This window comes from Theobroma cacao, chromosome 3 (assembly GCF_000208745.1).
Source record: "Theobroma cacao cultivar B97-61/B2 chromosome 3, Criollo_cocoa_genome_V2, whole genome shotgun sequence".
NCBI lineage: Eukaryota > Viridiplantae > Streptophyta > Magnoliopsida > Malvales > Malvaceae > Theobroma > Theobroma cacao.
The window spans coordinates 28,691,222-28,710,438 of record NC_030852.1 but is presented as its reverse complement, the minus strand read 5'-3'; the positions used below and the strand labels follow the sequence as shown (position 1 = coordinate 28,710,438).

At 34.8% G+C, this 19,217-nt stretch overlaps 3 protein-coding genes, 1 long non-coding RNA gene and 1 pseudogene across 4 annotated transcripts; 2 read left to right on the top strand and 3 right to left on the bottom strand.

Moving 5' to 3' along the window:
- Window positions 621-2,294, top strand: LOC18605555 (remorin). Its single transcript, XM_018117575.1, has 5 exons — window positions 621-981; window positions 1,153-1,203; window positions 1,313-1,400; window positions 1,631-1,712; window positions 1,805-2,294. Exons 1-5 carry the CDS (start codon window positions 798-800, stop codon window positions 1,997-1,999), a joined length of 600 nt encoding a protein of 199 aa, XP_017973064.1. The 5' UTR covers window positions 621-797; the 3' UTR covers window positions 2,000-2,294.
- Window positions 3,072-5,360, bottom strand: LOC108660456 (annotated as a pseudogene).
- LOC18605554 lies at window positions 5,419-6,303 on the bottom strand. The gene is made up of 3 exons (XR_001927145.1): window positions 6,208-6,303; window positions 5,954-6,055; window positions 5,419-5,838 (listed from the first exon to the last, which is right to left on the bottom strand). It is a non-coding gene; the product is annotated as an uncharacterized LOC18605554 (long non-coding RNA).
- LOC18605553 (25.3 kDa vesicle transport protein) lies at window positions 8,006-9,837 on the top strand. Its single transcript, XM_007038611.2, has 5 exons — window positions 8,006-8,328; window positions 8,674-8,834; window positions 9,072-9,215; window positions 9,299-9,363; window positions 9,489-9,837. The coding sequence occupies exons 1-5, from the start codon at window positions 8,138-8,140 to the stop codon at window positions 9,594-9,596; spliced, it is 669 nt and encodes a 222-aa protein (XP_007038673.2). The 5' UTR covers window positions 8,006-8,137; the 3' UTR covers window positions 9,597-9,837.
- LOC18605552 (transcription factor LAF1) lies at window positions 10,409-12,951 on the bottom strand. Its single transcript, XM_007038610.2, has 3 exons — window positions 12,727-12,951; window positions 11,870-11,999; window positions 10,409-11,302 (listed from the first exon to the last, which is right to left on the bottom strand). The coding sequence occupies exons 1-3, from the start codon at window positions 12,860-12,862 to the stop codon at window positions 10,681-10,683; spliced, it is 888 nt and encodes a 295-aa protein (XP_007038672.2). The 5' UTR covers window positions 12,863-12,951; the 3' UTR covers window positions 10,409-10,680.

Genomic DNA, 19,217 nt, shown 5'->3' with positions numbered 1-19,217 from the left:
AAAATCATGTTTGTTCACGTATATTTTTTACTAATCAATTTTCATATATCTTATTACCAAAATTAAAGACATTAAAATTTAATTATAAATTAACTTCAATATACATAATCATATATTTAAAAATATACATTAATCATCTTAGCTATCCATTATTCTTTAGACAATGAAAAAAAAACACAAAAAATACGCATCCTTGATTATTGCAGAATTCAACTTCATAGTGTCCTTAAGTCAATTAAGACGTTTTAGCAAACATCTCCAGTAAAATGATAGCGACACAAATTGTTGGAAACACACTAAAATCATAAAAATCCTAAACCACTAGGACTTGATAAATGTTGGGTTCGTTCTTGGCAAACTCAAAACTTGAAGGCTGAAATCCGTTGAGATTTTAACCCCACATATCTTTCAGTTAAAAACCCAACAACAAAATATGTTATCTTGATAAGTTTATTTTTGGCTAAAATTTTGACATTTCAATCAAATGAACAGAGAAAACCAGAAACATATGAATTTTTTTTCTTGTCTGCCTACATTTTTCTTGCTAATTTTGGGTGTTTGGAAAAGATATCTGAAAGTCTGAGTCACTCTCAGCCAACGCATAATAGACCATTGGTACCCACCATCCAGCTCAGCTCAGTCATTGGCGAAGCTACAGTTACAGTCTCCCCCAACCCCAACTATAATATTTCAACTAACCCTCTCTCCTCTTAATTCTCTCTCTCTCTATTTCTGTTTCCAAGCTTAATTCAACTCGCCCTGTTTTTAATTTTTAGTATCTTTGTCAGCAAAAACACATGGCAGAGGAAGAACCCAAGAAGGTTGAAACCGAAACACCATCGGAGCCTCCCCCGCCCGCTCCCGAACCGGCCGAAGCCCCACAAGACGTTGCCGAGGAGAAAACTGTAATTCCACCTCCTCCTACCGAAGAAAAGCCAGCTGAGTCTAAAGAAGTTGCAGCAGCAGCAGCAGCAGTCGAAAGTATATCCCTTCTTTTCCCTTTTCAGTTTTTGCGCTACCGCTTTTTACTTCTTTTTATTTGTTTCTCTTTGGTTTCATCAGCCTTTTTTTTTTTTAAACTCAATATAAAATTCTTATAATTAGTATTTGTGTCCTTTTTAATTTTGATATTAATTAATTTAATTATGGCAGAGGCGGCGGAATCGACTGAGGAGAAAAGCACGGAGGGTTCTGTTAATCGAGGTTATTTCTCAATCTTACGTTTGTTTAACTCTTAGTTTTGATTAATTAGGACCCTGTAATTGTAATTGATTTGTTTAATTGAATTTTTCTTTTTTTTCGGTTTGTCCAGATGCTGTGCTTGCTAGAGTTGAAACACAGAAGCGAGTTTCACTAATCAAAGCTTGGGAAGAGAGTGAAAAAAGCAAAGCTGAGAACAAGTAAGAACTCTAGTCACTCAACTCTTCGTTTTAACTTTCATTTTCTTTGCAAGTTTTAGGAAAATTCATATGAATTTGTGTATAACTTGCAATAAAACTAAGCGTTTTACTGCTTTTGGTTTAGACTTTGTGGCTGCGATGGCTTTAGAATTTTTGGGTCTTCTACTTAATTTAGTTAGGATTTTATATTTTATGTTACTGAGCTTGAGCTGATCGAAATGGATGAGCAGGGCTTATAAAAAGCTTTCTTCTATTGCGGCTTGGGAGAATAGCAGGAAAGCAGCTCTGGAGGCTGAGCTGAAGAAGATTGAGGTATTAATTCTGTTCTTCAAAAGTCAGTTTGTGATGTAATCCGAGGAAAGAATAATGATCGATAACGTGACTCTTAAATTTTACATGAGCAGGAACAATTAGAGAAGCAGAAGGCCGAGTATGTCGAAAAAATGAAAAACAAGGCGGCCTTAATCCACAAGGAAGCAGAAGAGAAGAAGGCAATCGTTGAAGCCAAGCGTGGGGAAGATCTTCTCAAGGCAGAAGAGACAGCTGCAAAGTTCCGTGCCAAAGGAACTACTCCCAAGAAGGTCCTTGGTTGTTTTTGAGGATAAAACTCCTTTAAAAGTTCTGGATTAGAAAAAGTATGTCATTTCCCATTTTGTGTATATTTTTTTAAGAGATTATTTGTTAATTTTAGATATGTTTGTTTGGTTTATATGGTGAAGAATTGGCCATTGTTCATTGTTTTGTGTGTGTATCCGTATGTATTTGCGTGTGTATACATGCCATTTGGTGAAAATTACGTATTAAATTTGTGGGAAACATGTTTGATGTAATAATGTTGACTCATGAAGATTATAGAATGAAGTGGGCAATCTTAGAACATTATTTTAAGCTTTATATTGTTCTTGCATAGCTGAAAAGTCCACAAAGTGCAATAATCCAGCTTTTGGATTAGTTCAGCTCAGACAAATTGCTCCGCAGCAACTCCTAGTGGAATAAAGAAGATTAACCTGTAGGCACTAAGTAGAAGTGGCATATTATATATGTTTTTTTTAAATTGAGAAAAAAAATTCGAATTTTATTTATTAAATAAAAAAATTATAAATCAATTAATGAGTCAAATATTTGAGTGCAAGCGACATATTATATTTGAAACTAAGATGCTATTACGTTAAATAGAAAAAAATATGTTAAACCTGAGAGAAACTGCCAAGGCCAGAATTAAATAAGAGCATATAGCTTTACATTCTATTCTTTGAACAGAGCAATTTTTAAAGCACACAGCCATGTCCTTGTATGCTGAAACCTAGTGAACAAAACCATTTTCAGTGATGGAGTACTGATTGGTAGATAAAAAAACCCGACATTCTTATTCGCTACGCGGTTCCTATTTAGGCATTTTTGACTTTTGAGAAGTTGTGGGGAAGGCAGACTATGAATAAAGCAACCTGCTATATCCAAGTTTTAACCTCCTCCTAGCCGTATCTTCCCAAAGATCTAAAACAGAATTACAGATGGCGCCTATATAAAAGAGCTCAGACGTCCACAAGTAATAAAGAAAGTGATGAATTTCAACAAGAAAATTTCTGGGATTGTTGAACACAATGAGCACAGAGGAAAAATTGGGAGTGAAATACAAACAGACCAAAGAGTTGGAAAATTGGCATCAAAAGCTCAACCGTTATATTTCTATTAACGTTTTTATACTTCTAGAAATTGAGTGAAGGCCTCAGATTCCGCCTTGGAAAACCAAAAATCAAAATCAAAGTCAGCTGAGCACAGAAAACCCAGCAACCGTACAAACAAACTCGGCTGATAGGCCTTACTAGAAAACCCAAAACGACAGCACTACAGTGCGTACAAAGAGACCAACACGGGGACAAATTGACACAACCTAAACGACACAAAGTAATGTCGTAAAACCAAACTAATGAGCTACTAAATGAAACGACAAAGAAACCGGCGTTTAACAAATGAACTTGGTAAAGTCAAAAACTACATTAGTTTTAGCATTCATAACTGGCATCTGCAACCTTCAAAATACTGTTAACTCGCGCCATTGCTGTCTGCTACTTCAACACCAGACAAAAGATTATTTCTTCAACAGAAAGCACCACTAGCTTCAGAATTTCTCTTCTAGTGGTAGGGAAGACTGGAAAAAGGCCTTTCAATCGCATTGAAGGTCTAGAAAGGTTGAAAAATTATCTGTTTGGTCTTGTAAATATCCCATGCCAGCACCAGGAGGTGTATCTAACAGCAGCTTCAGTGCTGTATCTGAAGAATCTAAAATTTCATTGGAGCTGATGGAGTCTGAAGAAGCTATCGTGTCTAACCTGGCCTATAGCAATCAGTTTGTTCAGGGGTTGTGTCAGAGCCACAGGAAATGGTGGATCTTTCTTCACATGTAATGTACGAACTTGATTCAAGTTTTGTCCATGAAGATGTTTGAGACATAGGGGTTTCACTTGCTTCTTCTTTCTTAGGAAGCTTTGCAATGTTCCGGAATTTTTCTCCGACATCAGAATTCCATAACTTGAGAAAGATGTCACAGTCAGTTTTACTTGTGGATGAGGAACGCAGCATTGATGATTCTATTGACAAGCGGGCCTCACCCTCAAGCCTGAAGCTTTCACATTGCACGGTATGGCGGGTTGAAGGTAACTCAGATTTTAGAGTGCTTGGTTCACAGTCGGAAGGGGACAGGGAGGTCTGCAGTATATTGCCGGTGGAAAGGAGGCGCTTCTTAAGATGGGTGTTCCAGAAGTTCTTGATCTCATTGTCTGTTCTTCCTGGCAGACGAGATGCTATAGCAGCCCACCTGGAATTTGGTACATTCAGTACATTTAGTCATTTCAGTCTTCTTTTGAGTTGAGAGAAGTTTTAAAATATATCTGTTCAGCATTGAAATTATGCTCATAGGGAGTTATAATCTCAAATATGAAGTTCAGCAATATTCTTTATATGAGAATGGTAGTTATTTAACAGGAATGTATGGGCTAAGGAAAAGTTCCCCTGAGTCAGTTTGTCAATGACAGTCATTAGCATAACTATTGACAGGGGAAATGCTCTCCGAGTCTCCAAGAACAGGGAGGAACACCTTAGCTTTTACCATTATGACAAGTTTTTTGTGAGAAAGAACAAGCTTGCTTGTTCAAAAGATTCCAGTTCACAAGAAGCAGCAGAAACCAGCTATAAATGTTACCACTTTACTACGACCATGTTTGTAGACAAATCAAACTAGCTCTTCTTAATCTATTCACAGCAAAATGCTAAATCATACTTTTCTTATGGAGGACTTCAGTGTTCATAATTATGTATCGCAGAACGGTTTGTGCTTTTAGATCCTAAAAAACTCAAGGAACTCTGCACTTAACAAGGATGGAAACTATTTCGTCATCTTCTTGAAGCTTGCGTCACCGATGAAGTGAATCAACACCAACATAAAGAAAATAACAAAAAGACAAAAGCAATGACTCATTTGCAATACCTGTTACCGAGCATGCCATGAAGCCTGATTATACAAGCTTCCTCTTCAGAAGAAAACGGACCTCGTTTGATGTCAGGGCGAAGATAATTTGTCCACCGAAGGCGACAGCTCTTTCCACATCGACGCAAACCTTGTCAAATCCATTAACTGATTTTAAAATTTCATCGCACTCAAATGTCCAAGCTCTCAATAATCCATTTCAGAGCTTTTCAAAAGAATTCAATGAAAAATTTTCAAGTAAGGATCTGGGAAACCTCATACGAGGAATAAGAACCTATATTAGCCTTGATTTAGTCAAATAAAGATAAAGGTCCAATAAAACTCCATAAAAGGAGGTGTTTCAGCGCTTGCCAGTGATACTTGGATCATTGGCCTTTATAAAAATGGATTCCAGTGGCGGTTTAGAGCAATTGGAGTCCACTTACTGACGTTAATTAGAAGTGTGCCACTAACACACGTGCTTTGATAGACAGCATTGATCAAACTTCAAAGAAAAGCCCCACATAATTTATAGCTTGAAGATGCAGCCAAACAATTATCAATAGAAAAGCCCAACAAGGAAACTGGAAGTTCATGATAATTAAGGAAAAAAGACAGAAATAGTTTCCTTAGAGAGAAATCCCTTTCTCTCGCTCTTTCTATGAGACCGCCAACAGAGAAAACTGTGTCATTGACTCGTTCAAGCATCAGCAGGGACCAAAACAGCCAATTTTCCCACTCTCCCTTAGCGATATCATACGAAACTGGCTTCTCTCTCTTTCTCTCTCTCTCTCTCTCAAGAAAGAAGAAGAACCAAGAATGGAAAGAAACCTGCAAGCATTGGGAGTGTACGCCAGCAATCATGGCCATGTTTCTTGATGTAATGAACCAACAATTTGTCTTCCTCAGGAGTCCATGCCCCTTTCTTCATTCCTTCCTTGTCACAGGAAGGTGTTCTTCCCATCTTCTTCGCTTCTTCATTCACATAAAGAGTACCCAGATCAGCTTTAGGAATCAAGAACAATTAAATGAGAAAGAGAAAAAGAGAAAAGTGAAAAAAGAATCAATAGATAGGATTGAACAATGAAACCTGGTGTCAATAAAGAGATCAATGTAGCAGTCAAGGACTCCGTATCAGTGGTCTTACTTCTGAATTAATTTATGTTTGTACTTTCCTTTAAAGTGCATGCAACTGCAAGAGGATTCATCAAAATTAATGAAGGAAATAGAGTGAATAGAACCTAAAATGCCATGGAAAGAGCATCATTAATAAGAGCCAGCTTGAACAGATTTTGACATTTTGTAGAGAATGAAAGAGCCTTGAGTCTGGTGAGAAAAGATAACCTGCCTACGAACAGAGAGAAAGTTGTGACTTTCTAGGAAAGCTTTGTATTTGTATTCCAGACACAGGAGTTTTCTTGACAAACAAGTCAAAAATTGTCCTAATGGAAAGCAAAGGAAGGAAAAGAAGGAATTAATTAGTGCAGAGAAAACAAGGATAATCCTCAATTTCAGAAACAACGAGAAACGAGAAAGAAAGTGAACTACTGGTCATGTCTAGAGGGTTTGGGACTTCGAGAACAAAGCCAAATGACGGTGTGGACAAACCTTTTAACGCAGGCAGCGTTGCAGGGGGAGATTTTACAGTTTCCATCGACTTTTTCTTTCTTGAAAGGGTCAAGTGCATTTGCAGATGCGCACAGTAATGAACACAGTCTCTTCCCCGTCAAACACTGAAAAGACAAGAGGGATTATAGCCATACCTGGTAATGTGGGAACTCGAAATTGTCCTTTCATATGCAGCTATCTATCACCTAGCTTGTTGTTGTTGACATGACCATTTGACCAACATCAAACCTGAAATTCACAAGTCCACCCTAGCACATATGATTGTTTTGTCAATCTATCTGTGAAAGTGAAAGGAGTACGTGTTAAAAGGATTAATTAAGGTTCCGACCCTTAACCTTTATACGTTCTAACCCGATATCAGATTAGATTATGCCATTGATTTTTTTTTTTTTTTGTAATGAAAGGATAGAAAAATCATGAATTTAGAAATTATATTTGAAAATTTTCTGTTTCTCAATTTATTTGAGTGATTAGTTTACTACTATTAGTAAACAAACTTGACCATAATTTACCCCGGCCAGGGATGTTGGGTGCTGTGTGTGTGCGCAGGATGAGAGAGCTCATTCCCTATCCCTTGAGGTTTTTGAACATTTCTCTTGTATAGATATTGTATTTTAGTGAATATAATTTTTTTTCATTCTTTTCTTGCTTATTTTTGGTTACATAATCTTGTTTCATTCCTTCAGAGAGTTTGTAAACTAATTTAGTTGTCCTAATGACATGTGAGGAGAGCTTAAGACGACATGAAAGTTGGATTAAAATCTTGACACGTGACGCATGCATTTAATTCATAAATTATCTTTTTTATATTTTTTTAAAAGATTTTTGATCTATTCAATATGAGATCTACAATCATGCGACGTAATTGTTCTTAAACTATCAATGATAAGAGTTGTCATGTTTTGGATGACAAATTAATTTAAGCAATCTAATTTCCCACCTCTTAATCTTATCTAATTGTACTTAAAAGGAAATTATCTTAAGTTTGAAACTCAAAACATCTCATGAGATGAAATATCATTCCTATGGCAAACCATAACTTTAATACTTTAGAAAAATGTTGATAATCCATAACTGGTTTCTTAATTAACAATATCCTTAGGAGTTTCCAAAATTAGAGAAGTGAAAGAAATTGGGAATGAGAGAGAGAAAGAAGAATTAATACATACAGAGACGATAGTGGAATGTTTAAACGGGAGGAGATCAGAAGACAGCCTTATATATAGATCCTCCCTGTTCTTTTACTTTGGCGTGACTAGTAAGCATACTAAAGAAATCATCATAAATATCAAATGTGGGATTTAAAATTATCAGCAGTCTAATGGATTTTCAAGCACATGAGCAAGCCATAAATTTTACAAAATTTACGAGATATTCATTAATTTATTCCAAATATATAGTACTAACATTTTTTTTTGTCATGCTTGCTTTATTGGCACCCCTATAATTTGCTTTCACCATCGCACAGGGTTTCTTAAGCTTTCTGCATACAACCAAAGGGGATAACCTCAAGTCCAAGTTCTATCAACTGTTCTCTTTGCCTTCAAAAAGAGGCTTTGGTACCCCTTATCTGTATATAAGCCATGGAGAGCGAGACAAAGTTTTGTTTCATAACCAAGTTAATTAGGAGAAATTTCCTTAGGAAATGGTTAAGCTAACGATTGTTGGAAGGGTGAATGACGGGTTGCCACTGGCTCAAGGGGCAAGGTATGTGAATACAGAGAATGACAACTTCTCATATTACAAGCAACAAGGAGAATTCATAATCAAAGAAATCTCTAGAGGAGCTTTACCACCTTCCAAAATGACCATCCGCGTTGATCATCATTCTTTCAAGTACCCCTTTCTCTTTTCTCTCTGTAAATTAATTACGTAAAAAATAATATATATATATGTTCATACTTTCATGTTCTTGCTGCATAAAACTTGATTAATTTTTTTGGACAAGTTCATTTAAGTTTTTGAGGCAAGGATGATTAATTATCAGAATAGAGGTTGCTAGATTTAGAGCATGACAGCTCAAATTGTCCATATATTTGGACCATCTCTTCATTACTAATTGAAAGCCTAGAATATATATATGTCAGAACCAAGAAATTAAGCTACTCATCATCCTCTAAATCATTTATTACTTTACTTGATCTTTTCCCCTTTTGTTCTTTTTTTTTTTTTTACCTTAAGCTATTTGGTCGTGAATGGAATCTGCTTCATCACGTTGTGCGATTCTTCCTATCCAAGAAAACTAGCTTTCCATTATCTGCAGGATCTGCAGAAGGAGTTTGACAAGTTTGATCATAGCCTCATAGGGAAAATCACAAGACCATACAGCTTTATTAGATTTGGTAAATATCCCCAGAAATTGGTTTATAATTTACATTAAATCTTTGACTGTTAAACAACCAAAGGAAACATAAGGAGAATATAGTTTAAGAACTAATTGAATCAACATATTGCTTTGACGTTTCTATGTTTCTTTTAACGTTAATCACGGTGGAAATTAGGCAGTATTGAACACACTTGGGTAAGTTTGATGTTTTTTTGTTTTTTTTCTTGTCTCCTATATCTGTTTTGGCTTGCAGATGGTATTATTGCTAATGTTAGAAAGCAATATATTGATACAAGAACACAAGCTAATCTATCAAAGCTGAACGCTAATCGTCGTCAAGAACTGGACATACTTACTGAAAACATGTCCGACATTATAGAAAGAAGACGAAATTCAGGTTAGTTTACCTCTGTGCATGCGCCTGAGTTAATTAATGCCTGAATTTGCTGTTTAATTAGTTAATCTTTTGATTTTATACAGAAATATTTGAGACACCAGCTACCCCTCGGACTTCCTCCCAAGTTTGGGGTTCTCCACGGCTTGAGGTATGTTAATCGGAATGGAATGCATCAAACATCTCAATTTGTCCGATAAGACAGGCAAAAATTTGATTTCTCCAAAACATTATTGTTTAAATTTGTTGCAAATGCTAACTTATCTTTGTTAGCAGGCAATTACGTTGATATGGACGCCCATTGCAATCATTGCTGTTGTTGCTTCGGTTCTTTTATGGGTTAGCCTTATCCTTACAGACGACTTCTTAACATCAACTTTGTAGAACTCCTGAAATCAGGATTTGGGAGATGTGAGCAAGAAACCAAGGTGACAGAGCATGAAAGAAAGGAAGAACTTAAAATATCTATGCGATGGGAGCTTTTTAATGGCATGAAAAACATGATGGTCATGTATGTTATGTTTCATGTAATTAATATACATCCATATAAAAAGATGTGAATCAATAGAACTCGAAATGAAACAGCAAAGAGTGTGTTTGAGGCACTTTGTTCTTGCTTCTGAACTTGGTGGGTTTCCCCTCCTGATTACTTGATCAATTTCTAAATCCAAGTTTTCATCCTGCAATAATACATGTGCTGTAGCTGACCCTTACACAAGGGCGCCCCCCGCCCCCACCCTCCCTCGTGACGTCAGAAATTGAATCATCAAGCCTAAGCCTAAGGTCCTTGGCCTAAGTTGCATAAATTATGAATTATACAAGTACTAGTTCAAGGACTAAATTCATTGACTTTTGGGTGAATTATTGTACGACCGTCTGAGCTTATCGGAAGGACAAATTTTCAGAACCTCCTTGGCCTAATGGTAATGAACAAACGTGAAGATGATTTAAGGCAGCGTTTGCCTCCTTCCACATACCTACGCCTGGAAATGGCAGTGTTGCTGAAAATTGAATTTTCCAAGCATTGAATTTATTTAGAAAGTCAATGGTTTCTAATCTTCCCATTGATGATATAGTAATGTAATATGATGGATGGTACTGGCCTGTAACTATATTTTCCACATAAAAATATTTATGGATAACAAAAGGTCAACGAAATGATTAAGCGGACAGAGAAGAAATCAGAAAGTTGAGAAATATATAACCTTTTCTGTTAATAAAGAAGCAATATGAAGATACAATCTTTTTCTCCTCTGTACTTAGACACAACCAAGGGGTACTCCAAGAACAACTTCATGGAAGAATAACAACTAATTAAACTCTGAGGCTCCTTGTAGCCTATTTGGTGTGTCTCTATATTGGAAGGTAAAGTAGCTTATTCCAGGTTTCTGCTAACATGTGCCGATATATTAATTGTAAGGATAATTAGAAGTTATTCTCCCTTGAAAGTTGCCATGGAAAGCTGCCCTTATATGTACATTACATCATTATTAATATTGAAATCACTACATATGTCTTCCCCGGATACAGAACCGACGAACTCATTTCCTGAAATCTGGGCTTCGAACTTGAATTGCGAGCCAAATATTTCATTTATTGATGAATTGCTTAGTCCATCATGAAGATCACTGCCAAATACTCCCTCATTTAGCGAATATCCATTTATGAAGGGATCTTGGAAGTTTGAACTTGAACCTTGATTAAAGCCATCTGAGGAAGTCACCGGCTTACCTGAATTTGCGAAGCTCCCACCTTCTTGATCTAGCGATAGCCACTCTGCAAATAATAGCTTTGGCAAGAAGCTCCTTTGAGGCTCTCTAGGAAAGTCAAAATGCTGTGGAAAAGCTTGATCAATATCTATCGATGATTTCTCAATGTGCTGCAAGGAGTCATAGCTTGGCATTTGGCCTATTACGGTTTGGGGAGACACAGTAGATTCTGTGTTTTCTGAGCTTGAGGTGGTATTGTGAGTTCTGGTCTTAGCTTCGGATTCTTCAACTTTTGCCACTTTCTTCTTGAGATAGGAATGCCAGTAGTTCTTGATCTCATTGTCTGTTCTTCCGGGCAAATGTTGTGCAATTTGGGACCACCTAGTCAATAAAAAATGCATCATCCTCGTTAGTGCCTTGTAAAACTGAAAACGTCTGCCTTCATGATTAATGACAATTGCGTTTTCACTAAATTACTACTGCTACTCTAGAATCTAGACTAGAATATAAAACAATTCAGGATTGTTGCTGAGCGAAAGGAATCAACACGCTTTAGCTGGAAAAAATCGCATTTGCTTAGCATAATTTGTTTTGATCATAACAATTGATTGGAGTTCCAGTTTGACTTTGGAACTACCTGTATTCATTGTGGCCATGTGGTTAATTTGGCCTGTTGGAGGCAGTTACAACCAAATTCGAAATTATACTATCCCCTAGAAAAGTTACAAGATTTATTATTATTATTATTATTATTGTTTAAGAGTAAATAGATTACTGATTATAATAAGAGTATTAACTAACCCAAGAATTGTATGAATTATATTAAAAGTCAACCTAAGTTTTCATCAAGGGCATATAAATTAGGGTGAGTTCATTGGCTTCATTCTAGAAAAGTAAAAATTTAATACAGCCGGGTGTATTAGTAAATGGAACAGCCTTGTAACTTACTTGTTGCCTAACATATGATGAAGGGTCAGGATTGTCTCCTCCTCTTGTGGCGTAAACATCCCTCTCTTTAATCCTGGTCTCAAGTAATTAATCCACCTTAATCTGCAGCTCTTCCCATTCCTCTGCAAACCTGAGATGTAAAGTTACAAGTTTACAACCGTCCAGGACCAAAACCAGGGTGAACTGTTGAGAGGCTATTTTAGTCATTTTAAAATGGATGTCATCATCAATCTCTTGCACTTTCTCTTTCTTTCTTTTTCTTTTCTCACACACAATAAAAGAATCAATCGCTTTCCTTTAACTCAAGATTTTACCACGAACTGTTTGCTGTTGACTTGAGTAGGAGCGGACCGACGATTGCGAAGACAATTGTAGTGAATGTTTTAGGCAGACGGGCAAACCAAATTACAGAAATATTTATTCCATGACACGAGTTACCTTGGCAGAAACAACCCTTTTTTGCTCAATAGTTAGAACAAAAGTAAAATAAAGAACAACTTGCTCCTCGAACATTGCATAATCTTACACCAGTGTCGGTAGAACCAAGCTCACTCCAATTCCCATGTACCAATTTGCAACAAGTTAAATAGTAATAATAAGCCTGAGTTAGATTAAGTACTCTCAAAGCAAAGAAAGCCCAGGTGCATTTCAGTAATCAACAGCAAACACAACCCTCTAAGAGAATGCCATCCATAATGCACTTGGATACAAATAAACTCCAGAATATTGCAGGGGACTCAATATCAATTTAACAAAAGGTTCATTCTTTCTAATGCTACTTGTTCCGTTAAAGACTACAAAATAAAGGGTGTAGAAATGTCTGACAAGGAGTGAATTAAGAAGAGTGATGAACTGACCTGCATTGATGGGAACAGAGCTCCAGCAACCATGGCCATGTTTGAGGACATAGTTTCTGAGCTTCAGGTCTTCTTCAGGTGACCATAAGCCCTTCCTGTGCTTGGCTTTTGGCTTGTCAGATGGCTTGCAACCCATTCTTTTTGCCTGAGAGACCGTGCCTGCCTTGTTACAGCTTAAAAAGTTGGCTTATCAGTTATCAGAGAGACAAAAGAAAATAAAGGGAGGGAGAGAGAGAGAGAGAGAGGGCCAAAGGCTATGAGGTTAAGGGCAGTCTACAGGAGAAGGAGCAAAAGCAATAAATAGCCGACTCAAAAAGGTTTAAGAAGTATAGAGCTAAGATTAGTTGTAAGTTTACTATTTTAATGAGGAAAAGAAATTAATACTGTGACTAGTATTAGTACTTAATTGTGAGCTATGATTATCATCTTTGTCGAATAAAGAGACCTTTTCTTTTTCTTTATCCTTTTTTCTTTTTCTTTTTTTTTTAGTTTTTCATTGCAGAAGAAAGAATAATTCTTTTAAAGCCGAGGAAATGTCGATGTTACCCTATCTTCAAAAGCAATGTTGATTAATTACATTTAATTGACTTCGTGATACCTAACCTACGATGTCTTTAATTAAGGGAAAATTTTTTTTAAAAAATACGCTAAGCAGTCTTTTGGACCACACTTAGCTGGTAAAAGTAGCTACAAATATATACTTTTATTCTTTTTCTTTTTTTGGTACATAGGAATATCTTCCTGGTAAGCATAATTTCCTTATACTTTCGTTGAAATTGCTTCTAAGTTCTAACTCTTAAGCTTTTTGCAAGCCTTTATGATTACTCTTAACCATAACTTTGTCAACACTTGGTGGATATTAGTCCCCTAAGCTAATTTTTTTTCGCATTGGTTTACCTTTTACATTTCTAATTAAATATACATATTTTTTGTTGTTTTTACCTGGCAATTTAAGAAAAAATTATGGTTTTTATATTCATTTTTTTATTTTTAATATTATAATTTTTGAATGTTCCAAAATAAAACTGTAGGTATTCAATTTAAAATGAATAAAAGTATCATAAAGAATAGAATTAAACATTCACACCATTACAAACCGATGGCTATATATGACTTTGCTACTAACCTGTAATTAATCATTGGGCGAAAGAAGGAAAGAAAAAAAAAAAGAAGAGAGTTGAATTTGAATAATCATTTTCTGAATAAGAAATAAGTAAATACCCACGTTTAACAATTTAATAACACTTTTAGGTTTTACCCCACTCTCCGGTGCCCTTTGAGTTTCTGAGTGATTCCAATCCAAGTGTCTGTGTTGCCTTACTGCAATCTTTATTCTCTGAAGGTTCTCTCTTCATCCCCTTTCCTCCTTCTCAAGGGGATAAAAAAAAGGGTTAGAATCACCACCTATTACCAAGGTCAATTTCCCAGAAATCAAAGTGTTGTACGTTTTTATACCTTCCCACGTGCGCATTAAGACATGATCACAACCATTTTCTCAATACATATATATTTTTTCTATTTTTAGTATGACTTTTTTTAATAATATATTTACATATGAATAAATATATTAATAATTACGTGCTCAAGAGGAAAGTCAATTAACACATAGAATCAGTAAATATAACATATAATTAAAAAGGATATAAACTTGAAGCAAATATGCTTCCGATGAAAATTAATTCAAAATCTAAAAATTTGAGAGCTTATTATCCATTAAGGAGATAAGGGCAAATTTAATATTAGAGATGACACTAATTACAAAAGAAAAACATTAGTTGACTTTATAGAAATCTATGTAAATGCGTTGTTATATATAAATTTTTAACTATTGTGAGAAGTGAGAACTAAACCCCTTAACCCCTCAACCCTTAAATAGTCACTTGGGTTTGTGTAAAGAGGCGACAGCTCGAACCAAAAGATGCTCCTATTCTTGCAGCATTTTAGAACTTATATTAAAGCTTTGATAAAATTGTTACAGGCCCTGATGTCAAGTTGACATAGGTGGAATGGATAGTGGTTTAATTTGTTGCATATCAATTACTCCTCTTTGCTTAGTTTAAGTAAAAAAAAAAAGGGGGGGGGGGGGGGGGGAGGGAAATGAACTCGTTTTAGTATTTTACAATGTGATCTCTTTGTTCTTTCTAGACCGACAGGCTGAGGTTTTGTCCAATGCATCGTTTCAAGCTTATTTTAATGGTGAAATCCTTGGCAATTGGTGCATAAATTTGACCATCCAAATTAATCAATTTGTGATTTTGATTAAAAAAAGGTTTTCGGTTAAATAAACAGTGTTTGTACAAATAATTAAAACGCGTATCATATGCTTTGTCACATTATTTGGAAATATGTGGTTGGTCCAGATTATGATCGAATGAATAGGGCCCGATAAGTGATTACTTGGTCAGATGAACATTATGCAATGATTAATCAATCATTGCCAATTATCTGCCGTTCACTGTTGTTGGTACTAATTCATAAACTAGTAAATAAAATATTTTCTCTAATGAAATTGCTGCACTTTGACAGATTGTATCTACGTTTTCAAATTGGGAGAGACTTTATTTAAATGAGTAAGAAAATTGTCATCGCGCATGGATTAATACATTAAAAAAATAATATCATATAATTAAATTAAAAAAATAATTTGGTTATGTCAACTTGAAATTAAAGCTTCTTCCTACTAGCTAATCTCCGATTATTTTATAATGTTCTTGAAGAGTTTTAACTTCTCGATCTCTCAGCAAAAAACCATTGTCCAATACAAGCTTTTTCTATTACACGTGCCAAAATGGAAGAGGTTGATGAAATCAATTGACGATTGTTACCAAACTTTAGAGCTAGCCTTTGTATCATGAAATTAATATAAACATGCCACCTGTATCTCAATATATTCCCTTAGATTCAATATTGAAATTGTTGCTGGCAATCAAATTGAATATTTTCTTTGATATATAATGACTATTTTTTTTATAAAAGTCTTCTAATGGAATTTGTTTCTACTGATACTAATCCTTATATAGGTGATATTAATAAAGATTAAACCAAAAAGGTAAATTCAATTGGTGCCACATCAATATTTCTCTCCTTTATGAACTTTACTTGAACCCCACTCCACCCCATCAAACATTTCTCCTATTTTTTTCTTTTTCCATTAGCTATTTCTTTTATTTACACGTGAAAAAGGCTGTTGAATTATTCATTTATTGTATAGTTGTTGAGGTTTATAAACTTAAAAAGTTCCTTAATAAATAAATTTTGGGATTAACCGGATGTGTTATGATATTCTTTTACTCTTTCCAAGGTCCAATTGCTTAAAAAAATGGTAATGAATAATAGTGCATTCCTAATACAGAGAACAAATGAAACAACTAGTTTGGTTGGATTCCGTTGGCAACCAATGATCATGTATGTGACGTGATTTTTACCTCGGCTTCTTGTCATATTAGGTGTCGAAGCCTGACACTTTGTGACAAATTCATTACCGTTTTATGCACCTTGATGAATCTCGTACAAATTGCGTACACATAAAAAGACAAATTAATTTCTCCCTTATGTTTTTGTTTTATTTTGTCTAATGCTATATATATAAAGTATTGAAGAAAAGGGTCTCACCAAACGATGTGATGGAAGTCATAATTTGAAGTACACTTTGCTAAAGAAGAAGTGTACTCACTGGAGGGTGATCAATAGTCTAAGATGGCTGATTCATTGGTAGTGTATGATTCAGAAAGACTGGCCCTTTTGCCTTGGCTTAGAAATTAAGTAAAACCACAGGCTCATAATTACTTTCTAAGATTCTTGATTAAACTTTTGCTTAAGTTGCTCTCATATTAAAAGCTCCATAAATATTTAACTAGTGTAGTTATTAGTCCATTTAATAACTTTCCCAGAAAATCATCCCGAGAAGGAATGTAATTACAATTACTTGTACATGAGCTTTAACTCATTCTCTCTCTCTCTCTTTTTTTTTTTTATCTTCATTANNTTCTCTCTCTCTCTTCTTTTTTTTTTTTTTTTAATCTTCATTAGAAATGGGATTGGTTGGCGCATGTTAATTTGTATAGGGGTTGATCTTGTTTACTTGTGTAGAAAATCCTGTTATCAATCCGATTTTTCTTGCAGGGTCATGTGGTCAACTTTTTCTTCGCAATTACTTTCTTGTCATTCTAAATTACATAATTGCTTAAGTCAGTTTTCTCCCACCAAACTTTTTAAAAAAATCACAAATGACGAAATCCTCATAAAACTTCAACATTAACCTACCTCTCAAATTAAAAAAGAAAAAAAGAGAGAGATCAAGTCAAAGTAGAGCTTTAGACAAGTAGTTCTCATTCCCACAAGGGAAGAAATAAGTGTCGGCATATTGCATTTGGAGTTTGATATATGTACATAGAACACTATTATCCTATGAAAAAAAATATTGTGGTGTATACATATTGCGGATGTATATACATACGCATTTGTGTGTGTACATATATATATATATTTAAATATAAAAAAAATATTAATTTTGAAAGACATGTAAGCCATTCTATGAGGGGGAATGTTTAAGTTTCCCTTAATTTAGAAACAAGACATGCATGGTAATATTTCATCTTATAAAGCGTTTTCTAAAATTAAAACGCCACCTGATCCTCACTATTCATTAAACAATGAGTTATTTTAATGGAATTACACAATTAATTAGTTCCAATCATTCAGCACAATCTGAAATTAATTAATTTAATTGATTCTTTTGGTACTTAATTTGTTTAATCCATAGATATTATACGTACAAACATAATTTCTTTTCAACACATTCATCTTCTCCTCTAGAAAAAAACAGAAAAAGACAGTTTCAAGTTCCATTGAGACGTCATGCTAAAGATTCATCAAAATAAGAAAAAAAAAGAAACTTCATACTAAAGATGATATCTTTTTTTTTAATGTATATGGATTTTTTATTAATTAGATATGCATCAATCAATAAATTCAAGTCTTCTGGACTGCCTCCCTTCTGCAATACATAAATCTATAAGAATTGCCATTTGATAGACCTTTAATTATTATTGTTTATTAATTTATCTTCTCTTTAAACTATTCTCAATTTCTTGCAATGACTTGATGCTCTGATATTTTAAATACAACTAAAAAGGGCTGAAGAATTAAAAATGTGGGTCGCAGAAAAATATCATAGAGCCGTCCACTCAATTGGAATTTGCAAAGTGTTCTGAAGTCATTAGACTAACTCTAGGTTACTTAACCAAGTGATATTGACACTAAATTATGTTCGTGGTCATCTTAATTAATACCATAGAAAAATTAATGATTAAAGAAGACATTGAGACAAAAAAATGTGACTCACCATACACGCGATATAGCATATATTAAAATCGTTGAGCAGTCGTCTTTTTAAACTGTAGCTTTTCAGTGACAAGAGAGATTAGTAAACAAGATTATCATAAGCATGGAGCTAATGTTAATTAAGCATGTGCTTGTGTTAATTGTACTAGACTGCTGATGCAATGGTGTCCACTTGTCCCTCTCTGACCTATGCTTTTCCCATTTCTCTTTTAACAGATTTCCTTGTAAAGTATAAATGTATAAATGATTAAAGAAAGCGTTTAAAAGTGATGGTGGAGCCGTAAAGTTGTGACATGTTGATGATGATCATATGTTGGAATCCCAATGATATTGAGCTACAAGTTTAATTGAGGTATAAAGCTCTAACTGTTGGAATTATACGGTGATTTTAGGTGAGAAACGGATAACACCTCTAATTAGATGACCTTAATTAAAGGGAAGAACAGTAGTTAATTTCAGATTCCTCCAATTCTTCACGCAAAATATGAAAGAAAAATTGTACACAGTTGATATTCTAAAAGATCATGTTGGCTGACTTGTGGAATTTTTTTTAAAAAAAGATAATATATCCATCATCATCACCTAAACCAGAGAGAGGCACGGAAGCTTCGAATGTCAACGGCAATCTTTCCTAAAGCCAAACGATCAAAATCAACAGAGATTAATGAAGATATTGCGTGCCAATGGCTCATATTGGGACGAATGAGAAAAGTGCAGAAGACAGCTCCGTATCTCCATCTGTCATATTCCAGATGCTGCCAAAGCCTTATAAGTGTATACAAATACGTCTACATCTCTACGTTAACATGCTGAATGGTATATAAATGTCCTATATATTTTTTTTTTATATACATGTCGTATACCTAATGTTGACTTTTGTCAGTTGTCTCCATGACAGAGATCAGATGAAACTTGGAAGTAATATCATTTATTCCTAATTAAACGACCAATTGGCATACTTATCTTTACAGAAGATAAGATATGCTTATTTAAAAAGTTTTAACGATCAACTAATCATACGCTGAGAATGGGCATACTAATCAATACTCTTTTTGTTTTTTTTTTTAACATGGAAGTCTGCCATGCGTTTTGTAAAGGGGAAGTCCTCTTCCCATTCTTATCAATGAAATCTCCTTATGCCTTTAAAA

Bases quoted from the DNA above. Each gene is read 5' to 3' on its own strand.
- LOC18605555 (XM_018117575.1), top strand. From the start codon at position 798: ATGGCAGAGGAAGAACCCAAGAAGGTTGAAACCGAAACACCATCGGAG. The intron at 1,401-1,630 runs GTAAGAACTCTA...ATGGATGAGCAG, and splicing joins AAAAGCAAAGCTGAGAACAA to GGCTTATAAAAAGCTTTCTT. The intron at 1,713-1,804 runs GTATTAATTCTG...TTACATGAGCAG, and splicing joins CTGAGCTGAAGAAGATTGAG to GAACAATTAGAGAAGCAGAA.
- LOC18605553 (XM_007038611.2), top strand. From the start codon at position 8,138: ATGGTTAAGCTAACGATTGTTGGAAGGGTGAATGACGGGTTGCCACTG. The intron at 8,329-8,673 runs GTACCCCTTTCT...TTTTACCTTAAG, and splicing joins GTTGATCATCATTCTTTCAA to CTATTTGGTCGTGAATGGAA. The intron at 9,216-9,298 runs GTTAGTTTACCT...GATTTTATACAG, and splicing joins AGAAAGAAGACGAAATTCAG to AAATATTTGAGACACCAGCT.
- LOC18605552 (XM_007038610.2), bottom strand. From the start codon at position 12,862: ATGGGTTGCAAGCCATCTGACAAGCCAAAAGCCAAGCACAGGAAGGGC. The intron at 12,000-12,726 runs GTCAGTTCATCA...TTTACATCTCAG, and splicing joins CTCTGTTCCCATCAATGCAG to GTTTGCAGAGGAATGGGAAG. The intron at 11,303-11,869 runs GTAAGTTACAAG...TTTATTGACTAG, and splicing joins CATCATATGTTAGGCAACAA to GTGGTCCCAAATTGCACAAC.